We start from the raw sequence: 16767 nt of genomic DNA on the forward strand, positions 1-16767 counted from the left end.
TTTTTTTGGTTTTTTGAGACAGAGTTTCTCTGTAGCTTTGGAGCCTGTCCTGGAACTAGCTCTGTAGACCAGGCTGGCCTCGAACTCACAGAGATCCGCCTGCCTCTGCCTCCCGAGTGCTGGGATTAAAGGCGTGTGCCACCACCGCCCGGCTTCTTATTTATATTTTATTTCTTTCACTCATCTCATTTTTATAGCTGAGACTTCAAGTACTATGTTGATAGAAGTGTGGAAAATGGACCTCCTGGTTTTAGTGAAAATCTTTGGATTTCTAAATCTCTGTTTTGAATGATGTTTACTTCTTAAATGCTAAGATTGCAGGCATGTAAAAATCTGAAAATGTGAATTCTCCATGAAGCTAACATAGCTGGTTATTTTATAGGAGTTAGCATGTACATATTAGTACCAATGATTTGCCTGTCATCATGGGGGCACAGAACAACTAAGCAAACCTGGCTGTATATGCATTCTTATTTGGGGCCACCACATCAGAGGATTTAGGCAGCAACCCATATTCTAAACCAAAAGACACAACAAATTCTTTTTTATAATTTATGAACTTTACAAAGTGTTATTAAGTAGGAAAAGTATGTTTATACACTTAGAAAAACCCAACTCTTATTTGTGATATCCAATCTTCTGCTTATAGACACCCACTCTTATATTACCCACACATGGCCCTGGTGTGGTATGACACACCTTTAATCTTAGCATGCAGGAGACAGAGATCTCTTTGAATTCAAGGCCAGACTGGTCTGCACAGCAAGCTCCAGGCATCCAATCTTACATAGTGAGACTCTGTCTAAAAACATAAATACATGTAGCCATACACATAGTAAAATACACGATTATCCACATATTTGTTCTGTTATTCAAGACAAGGTTTTTATGTGTAACAGCCCTGGCTATACTGGAACTCACGCAGGCTGGTCTTGAGCTCAGAGATCCACCAGCCTCTGCCGCCTGAGTGCTGGGATTAAAGGCGTGCACCAACTGGCTGATTATCCGCATTTTTTAACAGAAACAATTTGTTCTTAAATGTATTTTATTACATGGGAACATCATTATCTGAAAATTAATCAGAAATTCTGCTTGATAGTTTCAACTTTTGAGATCTTTGGTGGGTTTTTTGTTGTTGTTTTGGTTTTTTTAAGATAGGGTTTCTCTGTGTTAACAGCTCTGGCTGTCCTGGAACTCAATTATTAGATCAGGCCGGCCTCAAACTCAGAGACATCCACCTACCTCTGCCGCTGGAGTGCTGGGATTTAAGGCGTGCACCACCCAGATCAACACTGTTTTAAGACAGGGTCTTACACAGTACAGGCTGACTCAAACCTACTAGAATCGCCAAGGATGATCCCAAATTTCTGGTCTTCCTACTTCCATTTTCCAAGTGCTAGGGTTACTGGTGTATACAAGCATACCTACTTATATGATGAGGGTCAAACCCAGGGCCTCATGTAAGGCAAACACTATATTAACTGCACTGTCTTCAGGCTTTAAACTGTATTTTTTTTAAAAACAACCATTCACTAACAATAACACAATGTAGGCAATCTTATTACACACTGAAATATACATGGCATGTACACAAAACCAAATAGGTTCATTTTTCATCCTCACGCAGTTTCTTTTCACTGACTTCTTCCATATCAAAAGTGAATGGTTTGTCATAACCCATTAGATGGTTAAAGTCATCAGGGTTTGGGAAGAGCAATGGATTAACTAACAGTGACTTTGTTTTTGCATAAAAGGTGGTAAATAGATGTGTGCTCTCTGGAATCTTCACGTCATTTTGATGAAACACCGTGCTGGTTTCCGAAAGCACAGCATTGTAAGTGATGGCTTTGTAAGTGTCACTTGTGGCTTCGTGGTACAACCGAATGACATAGCCTTTTGTAACGAAGTGAAGCAGCATAGGCGTGATCACTGTGAAGATTCCCATGACTCCATAAAATAAGATTTGCAGAGGCAGACTTTCAAACGTCACACTTTGTGAAAAAAAATATGGTAAAGATGCAAGGCTGATCACACTTGTAGAATAAGAGAAACATTTCACACCTAAAGAGAAAAAAAAACAATTAATAACTAAGTTTTATAAATCAATCTATACCACTTCCTATACCACTGTTACAATTTGAATGCAAAAAGATCCCCTAGTTTCATGTGCTGCACACTCGGTCCCTAGATGGAAGCACAATTTTGGGAAAATTTAAAACTTTAGGAGGTAGACCTTGGCTGTTGCACTGAGGTCGGCCCCACCTCTTTTTCCTATGCTATGAAGTAAGAAAGCTCCTGTCATATACGCATACAACCCTGATGTTCTGTGCAAGGGCATGGGGCCAAGCAACCATGACCAAACCTTCTAAAACTGTGAGTCAAAACGTATCTTTCCTCCATGAAGTAGTTTTCTTGAATATTAGGTCACAGTGATGACAAAACTAATACAATAATCATAAGCCCACCATCAACAACAAACACAATGAAGTGCTTATTATGTGTCAGGGCCTCTGCCTTCCGTCTCAAGCAATTCACTTATTCTATTCGTAAAATATATATAAAAGCTCAAGGAGAGGTGTATAATTGTTATCATTGCTCCATTTAAAAAATGAGAACTGGGTGAGGCAGGAGGATCACAATTTTGACATGACATGGTAAAACTGCTTCTGAAAAAGCCAAAGAGAGGGAAAGTGAATAGAATTCGCTCTATGGAGTGTATCTGCTTAACATGCTTGCTGCCCTAGGCTGGTCCCCAGCACTGCCAAATCTTGAACAATGAGGAAAAACTGAAGCTGAGTGGCTCATATCTATAATCCCAGTACTTAAGAGGCAAGGGTTGGAAGATCGAGCCTGGGATAGAGAGAGGTACAGGCCAGCCTAAGGTACAGGCTGGAGAGATCATGCTGTACAAGCATGAGAAGCTGAGCTCAGCTCTCCAGCACCCACATAAATGCTGAGCATGGCAGCACACATCTGAAATTCAACAGTTGGGGAAGTGACGACAGGCAGATTCCCATGGCTTGTTAGCCAGCCAGTTTAACCAAAACGGTGATTTCCAAGCTGGGCATGATAGCACATGCTGCCTTTAAGCCCAGCACTCAGGAGGCAGAGGAAGGGGGATCTCTTGAGGTCAGTCAGAACAGCCAGAGCTGCACAGAGGAAACCCTATCTTGAAAATCAAAACCAAAAATCTCCAAGTTCAATGAAAGATTGTCTCAAAAACTAAGGTAGAGATTTGCTGTAATTAGTTTTAACCACCAATTTGGCATAGCCTAGTCACTTGAGAAGGGAATCTCAGTTGAGGCTGTCCAGATCAGACTGGCCTGTAGGCATGTCTAAAGGACTGTCTTTATTAGCACCATTCTCAGGGCAGGTGGTCCTGCATTGCAAAAGAAACCTAGCTTAGCCTGTAAGTGAGTCAGTAGCTGCATTCTTCCAAAGTTTCTGCTTCAAGTTCCTGCTTGAGCTCCTGCCCTGACTTCCCTCAGCAATGGAGTACAACCTGGAAGCTGACATTTTGCTTTTGGTCAGAGTATCGTATAACAGCAAGAGAGTGAAACTAGAACAAGAGCAATGGAGGAAAATACCTGAAAACAACCTCTGTCATACACAGACATTCCCCACACCCACACATGAGGACAGGATAAAGCAATGTACAATGCCACACAGCTAATTACGAAGTAGTTGGGCTGGGATTCAAACCCAAGTAACCTGACCCTTCATGAATGAGGCTGAGGCAAGAAGACTGTGAGTTCAAGTTCAGCCTTAGCTACACATTAAAACTGTTTCAAAAAACAAAAACAAAATAATTTAAATACCATCTATTTAGAAAATATACAAGTTGAGAATCTAAAAAGTTGATCATAAAGTACATTTGGGGAAAAGATGGCAAAGAGATAAGGGTTAATCTCAAATTTAAAATCTAAAACTATATAAAATAGTGTGGCACCTTCTCCCCATCCAAAAAAAAAAAAAAAAGAGACTGGTGTATACAAAAAGACACACACAAAAAGAGACAAATAAACAGAGCAAAATAGAAAAAAAATACATTGAAATATATGTTGAAATTTAATACAGAATAAAGACATAATCTAAAATCAGTAGGTGAGGTGGTGGTGGTGGTGGTGGCGCACACCTCTTAATCTCAGCATGTGGGAGGCAAAGGCAGTTGGGTCTCTGTGAGTTTAAGGCCAGGCTGATCTATAAAGCCAGTTCCAGGACAGTCAGGGCTACACAGAGAAACCATGTCTTGAAAAACAAACAAACAAATCAGTAGGCAAAAAGATTAACTTTTTAGTAAGTGATGTTAGGTTTATAAAAACTGTATTTAGAAAAATGGTGAAAAATCCGGGGCTAGCATGACAACTCAGAAGCCTGACACCCTAATTCCAATGCCCAGAACCCACATAAAAACTGGAGAAGCCAGGCAGTGGGGGCGTGGCACACGCCTTTAATCCCAGCACTTGGGAGGCAGAGGCAGGCAGATCTCTGTGAGTTTGAGGCCAGCCTGGTCTACAAGAGCTAGTTCCAGGACAGACTCCAAAAGCTACGGAGAAACCCCAACTGACTCCATAGAGTCAATGTTGTTGTTTTCGTTTTTTGAGACAGGGTTTTTGTGTAGCTCTGCAGTTTTACAATTCACTCTGTAGACTAGACTGGCCACGAACTCACATAGATCTGCCTGTCTCTGCCTCCTGAATGCTGAGATTGAATAAGAGCATCACCACATCCGGCTAGAATGTTCTTTGACCTCCACACATGTGCCATGTTTCATACATACATACATAGATACACACACACACACACACAAATTTAAAAAGAAAATGATAAACTTCAATCCATCCATTATACCATAAACCATGAAAAATCCAAAAAGGTCAGAGATTTAAATGTGGGGAAAACATGGAGGTATCCATGAAGTCCTTTGTAATCTGGAATGGACAGAGCTGGACATGATGACACAACATGAAAGAGCCAGTACTGTTCTTTCACAGTTCAGTTCCCAGCACCCACTTCCAGTAGCTCCCAATGGAGCCAACATCTCCAGTCTCTGAGGACATTTGTACACATGTGGCATGCTCCCATAAAGACACATTCACAAACACATATTTAAAAAGTAATTAAAATCAACCTTTTTTTTTAAGTTCCAGAAACAGCCAGGGTCAAAAGACTGACAATCTGACTACAATTTTTTAAAAAATCAAGAAAAGGAAAACAATGTAGCCACACACACCAGTAACTCAATATTTGAGGTGGAAAGAGATCAGTTCAAGGCTAGCCAACTTTACCTATCAAGTTGGAACTCATTCTGAGCCACATCCTGTCCATGACAATATTCTGAATTTATATCAGAAGGATTAGTATCCGCAATATATAAAATGTTTGTGGAATGAGAAAACCAAAAAGCTTGACACTTTAAGGACAAATATGTGAATGGCCCTTTAAATAAATTTAAATAAATTGGTACAAAAATCTTATTCATAAGATCCATGTAGTTAAAATTAATGTTACTGTTTTGCTCCCAAACTGACAAAAGCAAAAGTCTGACAACTGTTCATAAAGCTGGAACTAAGCAGCCACTAATATAGTGCTATTGGCTGAAAGCTTAATTATATTGTCAGTAATTTAAAAATAGTTCCTTTCCTCTTCCCACAGGTGGTTGCTATGGCATCAGTATGCAGGGAATAAATGAGGACCATGGTGCCTCCTATGTAACTCCTCCAATCTTCTGAAGTATCTTTTCTCCCTATTACTTTTGTTACACTGCAGTAAAACTGATGCCTAACTAGAACTTCATAATGTGTCCTTATTTGGAAATAAGATCTTTGCAGATCTAAAGAACAAGATGAGATCATGCTGGATTGAGGTGGGCTCTAAATCTAATGAGGTGCCCTTATAAGGGTGGAAAAAATCAGAGATTCCCAGAGGCTGCCATAGGAACAGCAAGCAGCAGTCACAGGGAGGGGCAAGCTACAAGCCAAGAATGCTAAGGACTACCAGGAGCCACCAGGGGCTAGATGGGGTAAGACTTCCTTGAGCCATCACCATGGCATGGCCCAGTGCATACCCCACTTTTACATTTTTAGCCTCCAGAACTGTAAGAAAATATATTTACTTCTATTGTTTCCATGTTTAAAAAAGAAACTATTAGATAAGAAGGCATGGCAGCAGGAACTTGATGTGACCAGGTACACTGCATCCAGTCATAAGAGCTTTCTCTTCTTTACTCAGCCTAGGGTCCCACATGTGGAATGGCAAACCCACATTGAAGGTGGATAGTTCCAGCTCCACTAACCTAGGCCATCTCTCACAGACATGCCCAGAAGCTCATCTCTCCATTAAGTCTAGATCTAGACAACCTTTCTGCCTCTGCTTGTACTGAGGACTTCTGCACCTGCGACATATGTGCTCCTTCCACATCTTCACAGACTGCACTCATCTTGATGCAACCACTCTGTTCTTTCTCTCCGCAGCCTGAACTCATACCTAATCATAGCATTGCAAATACGGCTGATCGTATGGCATATTCACTTTTCTTTCCTACTGGCTGTAAGAGTCTGCATTACCTTCGAGTTTTATCCCTAAGACACAGTCAGTATCGTATCTGTAATTAACTGGGGCTGAATTAACATTAACTAAAGAAGAGCCTTCTGGAGGCTGCCCACGTGGCAGTTAGGAAGTCCCAGAACCACAGCACTACCTCAGTGTTTCTCCCTGCGTTCCCACGTAGAAAGCAGCACTGACCTCTGACACAGCGACGTTCTACTATCCATAGCATTGAAAGGCTCAGGCAATAACTTTCCTCTACAACCTACAATTGTACTTTTTTTGTTTTTGTTTTTCAAGACAGGATCTCTCTGTGTAGTCCTTGCTGCCCTAGAACACACTCTGCAGACCAGGCTGCATTAGAACTCACAGAGATGCACCTGCCTCTGCCTCTCAAGTGCTGGGATTAAAGGTGTGCATCAGGGCATCCAGTTTGAGCAACCATTCTGAAGAGGCATTATGAGAAGGCTAGGTGCACAGGACAGTCAGGACTACAAAGAGAGATCCTGTCTGAAAAAAACAACAAAACAGAGGTGCTACCAGGCTTTTAGTCACAGGTTTTTTTTTTTCTATTTATTTACTTGTTATGTATACAATAGTCTATCTGTGTGTATGCCTGCAGGCCAGAAGAGGGCACCAGACCTTATTACAGATGGTTGTGAGCCACCATGTGGTGGCTGGGAATTGAACTCAGGACCTTTGGAAGAGCAGGCAATGCTCTTAACCACTGAGCCATCTCTCCAGCCCCCCTAGTCACAGTTTTTGTATTGTGACCAAATACTGGAGAAAAGCAACTTAAAAAAAGGAAAAGGTGGGGACTGCAGGGATGGCTCAGTGGTTAAGAGAACTGACTGCTCTTCCAGAGGACCCGGGTTCAATTGTCAGCAACCACCTGGCAACTAACAACTGTCTGTAAATCTTGTTCCGGGGTCCCGATACCCTCACACAGACATGCATACAGGCAAAACACCAAAACACACAAAATAAAAAATAATTAAAAAAGGAAAAGTAACTATGACTCATAATTTCTGAGATTTTAGCCCACAGTTACTTAGACCTATGTACTTGGGCAACATCATGCCTACAAGTGTATTATTAGATAGTGGAAGACCTTCATGACAAATTGAAAGCAGAGAGAGGACAAGAAAGAGCCAGGAACAAGATCTTCCCTCCAAGAACCCACACCCAGTGACTTACTTCCAGAGGAAGACAACTCTCCTAAAGTTTCAGAACTCTCTAAACAGTGCTACCAGCTGGGGAAGTGAGACTACATTAAATGCATGAGCTTGTGAGGATACTTAAGCCAAACCATAACAATATCCTCCCACTCTTTTTAGACTACTTACATATTTTTATTTTTCCCTTACATCTTCTAAGATAAGTGACTTAAGGGAAAGATCACAAAACCACAATTCAATCTTTAAACATCTTTAAAACTCCTAAACGGGAAAGTATCAACCTCTACGTTGTCTCAATGGGCTTCAAAGAAAAAACAATTTTCCTTATGTGTTATAATAATTCAGTGATGCTAAGAACATAGGTAACATATGCTAAAAAGATTTACTAGGTAGGACAAGCCCAGATGGCCTCAACCGCACACAAGAACTCTAGGCAACTAAGTAAAGCTGGGTGTGAGAGAGGTGGAAGAGCACACCAACTGGTTTTCCAGTGCAAAACATCAGCCCTGAAAACACAAACGAGTAATGCTGTACAGACTCAGCAGGTTATAGTTAGGAATACACACACACACACACACACACACACACGCACGCACGCACGCACGCACGCGCGCGCGCGCGCGCGCGCGCGCAATTGGTGAAGAGAAGAGGCCATAAAATTGAAAGAGAGTGAGAAGGAATACACAAGAGGGTTTGAAGGCAGGACAAGGGAAGAGAGAAATACTTACCAAATACTGTGCGGGCCAGGTTCCCAGTATAAATCAGCCTTTCATCTTCTGGTTTATCAAACTGTGTGTGTGCACATCGAACACATCGCTCCCAAAAAACGGGTATCTATTGAAACAAGAAACAATTGACTAACTGGCTTTTTGAAATTTTTAGTTATCAAAGCTTCATATATATATATGAAGAGAATTTGTTACAATGTGACATAAAGAATTCTCAGATAACTTCAGAGACACCTTATCTCTCTCTCTCTCTCTCTCTCTTTTTTTTTTTTTTTTTTTTTGGATTTTTCGAGACAGGGTTTCTCCGTAGCTTTTGGTTCCTGTCCTGGAACTAGCTCTTGTAAACCAGGCTGGCCTCGAACTCACAGAGATCAGCCTGCCTCTGCCTCCCTCCCGAGTGCTGGGATTAAAGGCGTGCGGCAACACCTTATCTCTTAAAAATAAGGTTGAGAGGTCTGGAAAGGTGGCTCAGAGGTTAAGAGCACTGACTGATCTTCTAGAGGTCCTGAGTTCAATTCCCAGCTAACACATGGTGGCTCACAACCATCTATAATGAGATCTGGTGCCCTCTTCTGGTGGCAGGCATACATACAGACAGAACACTGTATACATGACAAATAAATTTTTTAAAAAATCAGGTTGAGAGATGGAGAGGCTCAGTGCTTAAAAGGGCTTAGTTAGTGCTCTTCTAGAGGATCAGGGTTGAGTCCCTCCATCCACATGACTGCTTACAACCTTCCGTAACTCAAGCCCATGGGATCTAAGACCCTCTCCTGGCCTCCATGGGCACTGCATGCATATGGTGGACAGACATACATGAAGACAAAATACTCATACATAAACAGGAAAAAAAATCTTAAAATAAGGTTCAAAGCAACAGAAAAGACACCCAGTCAGGTAGTGGAGGCAGAGGCAAGTGGATCTCCAAGTTCCAGGTGAGTCTGGTCTACAGTTCCAGGATAGCTGGGACTATATAAAAGAGAAACCCTGTCTCAAAAAACAAAAAGGAAAAGAAACCTAATGTTGACCTTCACGTGTGTACTTAAACATATACTAAACATGCACAAATAATTTCTAAAATTAGTTTTAATGCAATGATCTTAGCAAAACACTGTATATTGAGGTTGCTTTGTGTTTTGGTGGGTGTGTACATGTATGAGCACATCCATGTCCAGAAATCAAACTACAGTCATGAAAGCAAGAGCCTTCACACAGGTTAGGCCGTCCTGCCAACCCTATGGCTTTAAAGTCTGTACCTATGAACTACTAACATTATAACTAGCATTTAAAAAAAAAAGACTGTTTCCCTAAAAGCCTTGTAAATATCTTATACCTCATTTTTTGTTTTGAAGATAAAGGTCGCCAAGATGTAATCCTCCAGCTCACAATGTAGCCCACGCTGATCCCTGATCTCGGCCTCCTGAGCTACCACTGGATTATAAGTGTGCCACCATTCCCAAACCTTTTATCTCAGAAAAAGAAAACATTGCTTGAAAGCTACATGAAGTTTATGCTAGCAGTTTACCAAATATGTGAATGAAAATGAATATCTAAAAATGCATTTCAGGGTTCGAGATGGTTAAGAGCATTGACTGCTGTTCCAGAGGTCCTGAGTTCAATTCCCAGCAACCATATGGTGGCTCACAACCACCAGTAATAAGATCTGGTGCCAACTTCTGTCTGCAGAGACACATGCATGCAGACCATTGTATACATAATAAATAAATAAAAATGCAATTCATGCAGGAAGTAGTAGTGCATCCCTTTAATCTCAGCACTTGGGAGATAGAGGCAGGCAGATCTCTGTGAGTTCGAGGCCAGCCTGGTCTACATGAGCTAGTTCCAGGACAGGCTCCAAAGCTACAGAGAAACCCTGTCTCGAAAAACTAAACAACAACAAAATGAATTTCACATTGCTCATAGTTAAAAATGTAAAAAGCACACCTAACTTCCGTGTGTTGAAATTTAGCTAAGACTCTAGCTAGTATCTGCCCAGGATGGTGGCATATGCCTTTAATCCCTGCACTCAGGAGGCAGAGACAGGAGGAGTTTGAAGCCAGTGCCAGGCTGATCTACATGTTCCAAAACAGCGAAGGTTACATATCGAAACCCTGCTCCAAAAAAACCAAAACCAAATAATCCAATTTCAACTTTAGGCATTTCTTCAAAGCTTATTACTACTATTATGTTTTGGGACTGTTTTTGTTTGTTTGATGTGCGATGTGGTTTCTCTGTTTAGCTGTCCTGGAACTAGCTCTGCAAACCAGACTGGCCTTGTAGTCACAGAGATCCTCCTGCCTCTGCCGTGCACCCCCTTCCCCGGTATTGTTTAATTCTTATATTTTAGAATGTAGACTTACGTAGCTTGTTCATATTAAAATGGAAAGATAACATTCATACCCCACATTTCTCTCAATAATCAAAGAAATTCCTAAAAACATAAGACAAACATAGAACTCTGAACGAGGTTATACGAGTTCGTTCGCGTTCATCTCCAGGTGCTGCATTAATTTCTTAGCAAATCAACCTTTCTGACCTTCAGCTTTAGGGTAAGAAACTACTCCGAGCTTGATGGTGCACGCTTCAAATCCTAGCACTAGAGAATCAGAGGTAGGAAGGTCTTTGGGAGTTCGAGGTCAACCTGGTCCAATTAGAGAAGGCAGGCTAGCTGCGGCAACAGAGACGCCTTGACTTCGCACAAAAGAAGAAACCAAACTCAGCGTTGTTATCACAAACCACGCAAACTGGAACCAGTCTAGGAAAGAGCAATCACTTTCTCCCTTTGCAGCCGCGGCGGGACCCGAGGCCGAGGCCTGCTCCTCCGGGGCCCGTACACGGAGGGTTCCCTCCGCACCGGAGCCCCCCAGACCGCACAGCGCACCCTCCACCCCGGCCCCTGGACGGCCGACCTGCGCTCCCCAGGCTCGCGGGCCAGGCTGGACTCCCCGCAGGAGTACGCCGCTCAGCAGTCGCGCGGGCTCGGCGCGGGAGGTCGCACGCCACAAGGCGACCCCGGAACCTCGGAGCGCGGCGGCCGCACACCATGGAGTCCTCCATCCGCCGGGCCGCAGTCCCGCTGCCCACCGGCCACCCAGAGCCAACAGCAACATGGCGCGAGCTTGGTGAGAGCGCGGCCAGGCTCCAGCTGCCGCCAAGGACGCCAAAACGCGACTCTCGCGACCGACGCCACTACTGCGGCGTGGCCCCGCCCCCTAAAGCTGACCACGCAGCCGGATTGGTGCCCACGCGTGCGCATACTATGCGGCCGGCCTGCAACCTTCCCCACCTAGTGGGTTCCGGGCAGCAAAGGATCGTCGAGTTCCAACTCCCCGCCACAGAGTGGGGAGGCATGTGAAAAAGACAAAGCTCCGAAGCCTAGCAATCATTTTCTAGGTCTTAAAAAGTGATTATGGAAAGCCAGGCTTAGTGTCACACACCTTTAATCCGGGCACTCAGGAGGCAGAGGAAGGCAGATCTCTTGTGAGTTAGAGGCCTGGTCTACAAAGCCAGTTCCAGGACAGCCAGTGCTGTTTTTTTGTTTTGGTTTGGTTTGGTTTGGTTTTGGTTTTGGTTTTTGTTTTTCGAGACAGGGTTTCTCTGTAGCTTCGGAGGCTGTCATGGAACTAGCTCCTGTAGAGCAGGCTGGCCTCGAACTCACAGAGATCCGCCTGCCTCTGCCTCCCGAGTGCTGGGGATTAAAGGCGTGCACCAACACCGCCCGGCCAGCCAATGCTATTTTATAGAGAAACCCTGTCTTTGTGGGGGTGGAAGGGAGTGTTTTGGGAAAGCGATTCTAACCTATCAGAAATAATTCTAGAGTTATCATCCCAAAAAGAATGTAATACTACATATGCTATGAACAAAACGAATGATAATTTAGCTCAATCACCGAGATGGGAGAAAATGGAACTTTTTCACGTAATATAGTTTTTAATTTTTGACAGATATTTTCATCCATACACACATTTGTTCTTTGCTCTTTAAAGAGGTATCGTGTAGGGGTGGGGAATGCAGCTTGCCTACCATTCAGTGATTGTGGACAGTTGCAAATCCAGATCCAACTTACCTGGGGTCCTCAGCAGATCACTTAAGGTCCATTTATTGTCCTCCTCTGTGAATGAAAACAAAAAAGAAAGAAAGAAGAAAAGGAAACACGACTGACCCTGGTATGGTGGAGGGGAAGGTTTATCGTGTAGATGAGGGAGAGCATCCGCAGAGGCAGGGGTATCTGGGAGAGTCCAGACGGAGGCGGGGAGGGGAATAGAGACTTAGGCAGGGGAAATAGAGGAGGGTAAGTGTGGTAACAAGACTCTCAGTCCAGGGCATCCCCAAGCAGACTGAGATTTGTCAAAGAGAAGTGTTCCAAATCCCAGAGGAAAGATGTCCCTTGTCCTTGTGTTTGGAGCTCAATGTGGGTGAGAGGAGCTTTCTGGTACACCAGTGTGACTTTATGGGAATAGTAGACAAAGCCAGAAGTTCTGGGGTAACACCCAGCAGTCAAGGAGAGATGAGTGGTTAGAGCAGGTAGAAGATAAAACAGCTGGATAGGAAGAAGCTTTGGATAAAGGGAAGCAGAGGAAAGTGTCTTGGTATGAAGAGATGCCCAGATAGGCTTGGTGTGCTTCAGGAGCCCAAGAGATACTAACACAATAGTTTAGGAGAGTCAGATGGTTAGAATAGGTGCTGGGAAGAGAAGCTGAAGAGTTGGACTCCAGAATTTGGAGCCAAAATATGGCTGGTGGCAGAATCCAGCCCGAGCAAGCGATCTGCACCCAGGAGGGCAAAATTGGCAGTTTGGTTCATTTAAGAGAGGACGAGCCCTTGGAGGGAGGCTCATTGTATTAGTTGTTTTTTTGTTTTGTTTTGTTTTAGAGGTTTGGTCCATTATCATGACAGGGAGGAATCATGGCTGTGTGCAGGCAGATGTGGTGCTGGAGTTGATAATGCTACATCTTACAGACAACAGAAAGTTAACTAACAGTCACACTGAGGGAAGCTTGAGCAAAAGAGACCTCAAAGCCCAATCCCGACAGCAAGGCCACACCTCCCAATAGTACCACTCCCTTTGGGAGCCATTTTTCTTCCAAACCACCACACTCATTTATGCCTCTTCCAGGTTTTGAGCACCCAGTGAATGAAATGGGTGCAGTAGGGGCTGGAGAGATGGCTCAGGAGTTAAAAACACCGGCTGCTCTTCCAGACAACCCGGGTTTGATTCCCAGCAGCTCACAACTGTCTATAACTCCAGGTCCAGGAGATCTAACACCGTTACACCAATCTACATAAAGTTAAATAAATTTTAAAAAATAGGTGCAGTAAAGAAACTAAAATAGCCCCTCTGGGGATAAAAAGAAAAGACTTATTCCAGACTTCCCAGACTCTCAGGGAAACAGAGAAAGGCAATTGGGTGGTGGGGAGGGGGATGTACACAGTAATTTAAGGGAAACAGGTACCTGGGAGGAGAGGAATCTAATGGAAAACTTTGACGTGTATAATAGACCTTGATATGCTAATAGGCACCATGAGTATGTGTTAATGGAAGAGTTCCTTTTCGCAGGTAGACACTATTTTCCCAAGTTCAGGTGGGATGCTGGCTTTTTGTCTAAATGCCAGACTTTGGGCAAAGGGATTTCTTGGGACCAGACATTCTGCAGATGACATCTTCATGAATTCATCTGGAACACACGAACAAAGCACAGAGTTTTATTTGGAATGTACAGGGTCCTAGGTTTCTAGTCAGCTGACAAACTAAGGATATCGTCAAACGGCACCTGAAGCCTAAAATTAGCACGCTTCCCCCACTTTGTTTTAACCTACCTGACAGTTCCAGTTCCATCAGTGTGGAAACGTATATTGATTATAAAAGCTTCATGAAACTGCTTCCATATTGGAACATGGAACATGGGTGACCTAAATCTGTGTTCCCCGGCTGTGGTCACTCATTTGTCTCCAGAATAAATTATCTTTTACCTCCTTTGAAATGAGAGTTGCTTTTGTATCAACACTCTGTACCTTCCTCCCCAAAGCAGAGGATACTTATGCCTATTGCCAGGACTTAGGAATAGATCGAGCATAGTTCCTGAATAAATCTGGAAAACCATGGTGCTATCTGTCTCTGTCTCTCACCTGCCCCAGCCCCTGGTGACCCACCACCTGCTGCCGCCCCTCGGGGAATGGTGCCAATTTAGTTTTTTACCATTACAGACACCCTTGCATAGTCTTTCTGACTATGTAAGCTGGCTATTTGGCTTATTTGGGAAGCCAGATGGGAGAGATTGCTCAGCAATTTAAGAGTCCCTGTTCTTGCCAAGGACCTGGGTTCAATTCCCAGCACCCACATGGTGGTTCACAATCATTTGTAACTCAATTCTAATTCCAAGGGGTCTGATACCTTCTTATGACAGCCATGGTAATCAGGAATGCATGTGGTGTAAATACAGACAAAACATTTATACATACATATCGAATATTTTTCAGAAGAAGAAAAACAGGGACGCACTTGTGGGCATATTCAGTATGGATCATAAAGATGAAAGGTACAAAACAGGATGGAAATGCTTCTGGGCATGAGTAATTGCTTGTTTTTTTCCTAAGAAATAATTTAAGGGTTTGTCCCTAAAGATCCTGAGGAAGCTGCTACTTTGAAGGCAGGAGCCATTGTGCTGAATTTTTTTTTTTTTTTTGAGACAGGGTTTCTCCGTAGCTTTTTGGTTCCTGTCCTGGAACTAGCTCTTGTAGACCAGGCTGGCCTCGAACTCACAGAGATCCGCCTGCCTCTGCCTCCCAAGTGCTGGGATTAAAGGCATGCGCCACCACCACCGGGCTCTGAGTTGCTGTTGAAATAGGAGCGGCGTTGGGGCTGCGTCCCCAACACCCCGGCCGCTTGGCTAGCTCATGCCCGAAATAACAACACACAAACTGTATTCATTTAAGAACTGCTTGGCCCATGAACTCTAGCCCTTACAGGCTAATTCTCGCACCTGGACTAGCCCATTTCTAATGATGTGTGTAAGCACCCCAAGGTGCGCTTACTGGGAAGATTCTAGCCTAAGTCCGTCGTGGGTTGCAGCTGCCTGGGAGAGCAGAGCATGGCGGCTGTCCGGTCCCTCTGGAAGCAGCGCAGAGTCTGACCTCACTTCCTCTTCCGCCCAGAATTCTATTCTGTTTCCTCCTCCCATCTATGTTCTAAGCTATGAGGCCAAGCAGTTGGTTTATTACTTAACCAATGAGATCAACAGATTGATATATGACACTCCCACATCAAGTTGCTGTCTTTAAGTCTGTTCTTTGAGAATCCCCTTGCCCTCCCTGAGCACTCGGTGACCACAGGGGAGTTTAGAGATTTCTGTATTTCCTTCTTGCCCCAATTCTCTCTTCTGTAAACCTGCTTTGCAACTACTCATGATTTTACTTCATAAAGGGGGCCTGAGAGATGGACTCAGGCTGCTCTCTTTAACCTGACATAGAAGGCAGTTGCACCCCAGAAAAATCAAACTTGTTTCCCATTTGGCTGAAATGTGGGAGTGGACTATTTGGGGGTTCACAGCTGAGAGTTCTGACCCTGTGTTAATCAGACGATCACTCTGAACAAAACAAAAGCAACTTTTGTTAAAGTTCTGTCAAACAACTTAGGCTAGGGTCATAAGTCTTTTTGTTTTGCTTTGTTTCGAGACAGGGTTTCTCTCTAGCTTTGGAGCCTGTCCTGGAACTCACTCTTGTAGACCAGGCTGTCCTTGAACTCACAGAGATCCACCTGCTTCTGCCTCCCTAGTGCTGGGATTAAAGGATGGCACCACCGCCCCACTGGGTCTTAAGTCTTACCTATAGCAAAGTTACCAGTAACTTTGAGCTTAAGCTTTTAGAAAGACCTTTAAAATTCGTGGTATAAAGCAAGTTAGGTTAGTGATACTGATTGTTTTGAGAGCCTCTGATACTGTCTCAGCCAAAGCCAACCCAAGACATTTCCTACAGGCACAAAGCTTAAGAAAACTCAAGAAAGTGAACAGAGCAGGTGTTGATTTTCTTTTTTTTCCTATTTTGGGAAAGTCACACTGTAAAAGTTCTTGGCTGTAACCCACCTTGTTGGCATGTGCCACCACCGCCCGGTTTACCATAACATTCTTATTATTTTCCCAAAGCCTTTGAAAATTAATCCAGGAGCCAGGTGATGGTGGTGCACGCCTTTAATCCCAGCACTCAGGAGGCAGAGGCAGGCGGATCTCTGTGAGTTCGAGACCAGCCTGGTCTACAGAGCTAGTTCCAGGACAGGCTCCAAAGCCACAGAGAAACCCTGTCTCGAAAAACAAACAAAAAAA

At 43.6% G+C, this 16767-nt stretch overlaps 1 protein-coding gene across 1 annotated transcript; it reads right to left on the reverse strand.

Moving 5' to 3' along the window:
- Positions 1–686: 686 nt before the first annotated feature.
- Positions 687–11666, reverse strand: Tmem70 (transmembrane protein 70). The gene is made up of 3 exons (XM_050142062.1): positions 11362–11666; positions 8453–8558; positions 687–2061 (listed from the first exon to the last, which is right to left on the reverse strand). The coding sequence occupies exons 1-3, from the start codon at positions 11560–11562 to the stop codon at positions 1607–1609; spliced, it is 762 nt and encodes a 253-aa protein (XP_049998019.1). The 5' UTR covers positions 11563–11666; the 3' UTR covers positions 687–1606.
- Positions 11667–16767: the final 5101 nt, after the last annotated feature.

This window comes from Alexandromys fortis, unplaced genomic scaffold, assembly GCF_014885135.2.
Source record: "Alexandromys fortis isolate MF-2015 unplaced genomic scaffold, M_Fortis_MF-2015_v1.1 scaffold_41, whole genome shotgun sequence".
Lineage (NCBI taxonomy): Eukaryota > Metazoa > Chordata > Mammalia > Rodentia > Cricetidae > Alexandromys > Alexandromys fortis.

Coding starts and splice junctions, on each gene's coding strand:
- Tmem70 (XM_050142062.1), bottom strand. CDS start 11,562: ATGTTGCTGTTGGCTCTGGGTGGCCGGTGGGCAGCGGGACTGCGGCCC. Junction 8,559..11,361: donor CGCGAGCCTGGGGAGCGCAG/GTCGGCCGTCCA, acceptor TTGTTTCAATAG/ATACCCGTTTTTTGGGAGCG. Junction 2,062..8,452: donor CCTGGCCCGCACAGTATTTG/GTAAGTATTTCT, acceptor TTTTCTCTTTAG/GTGTGAAATGTTTCTCTTAT.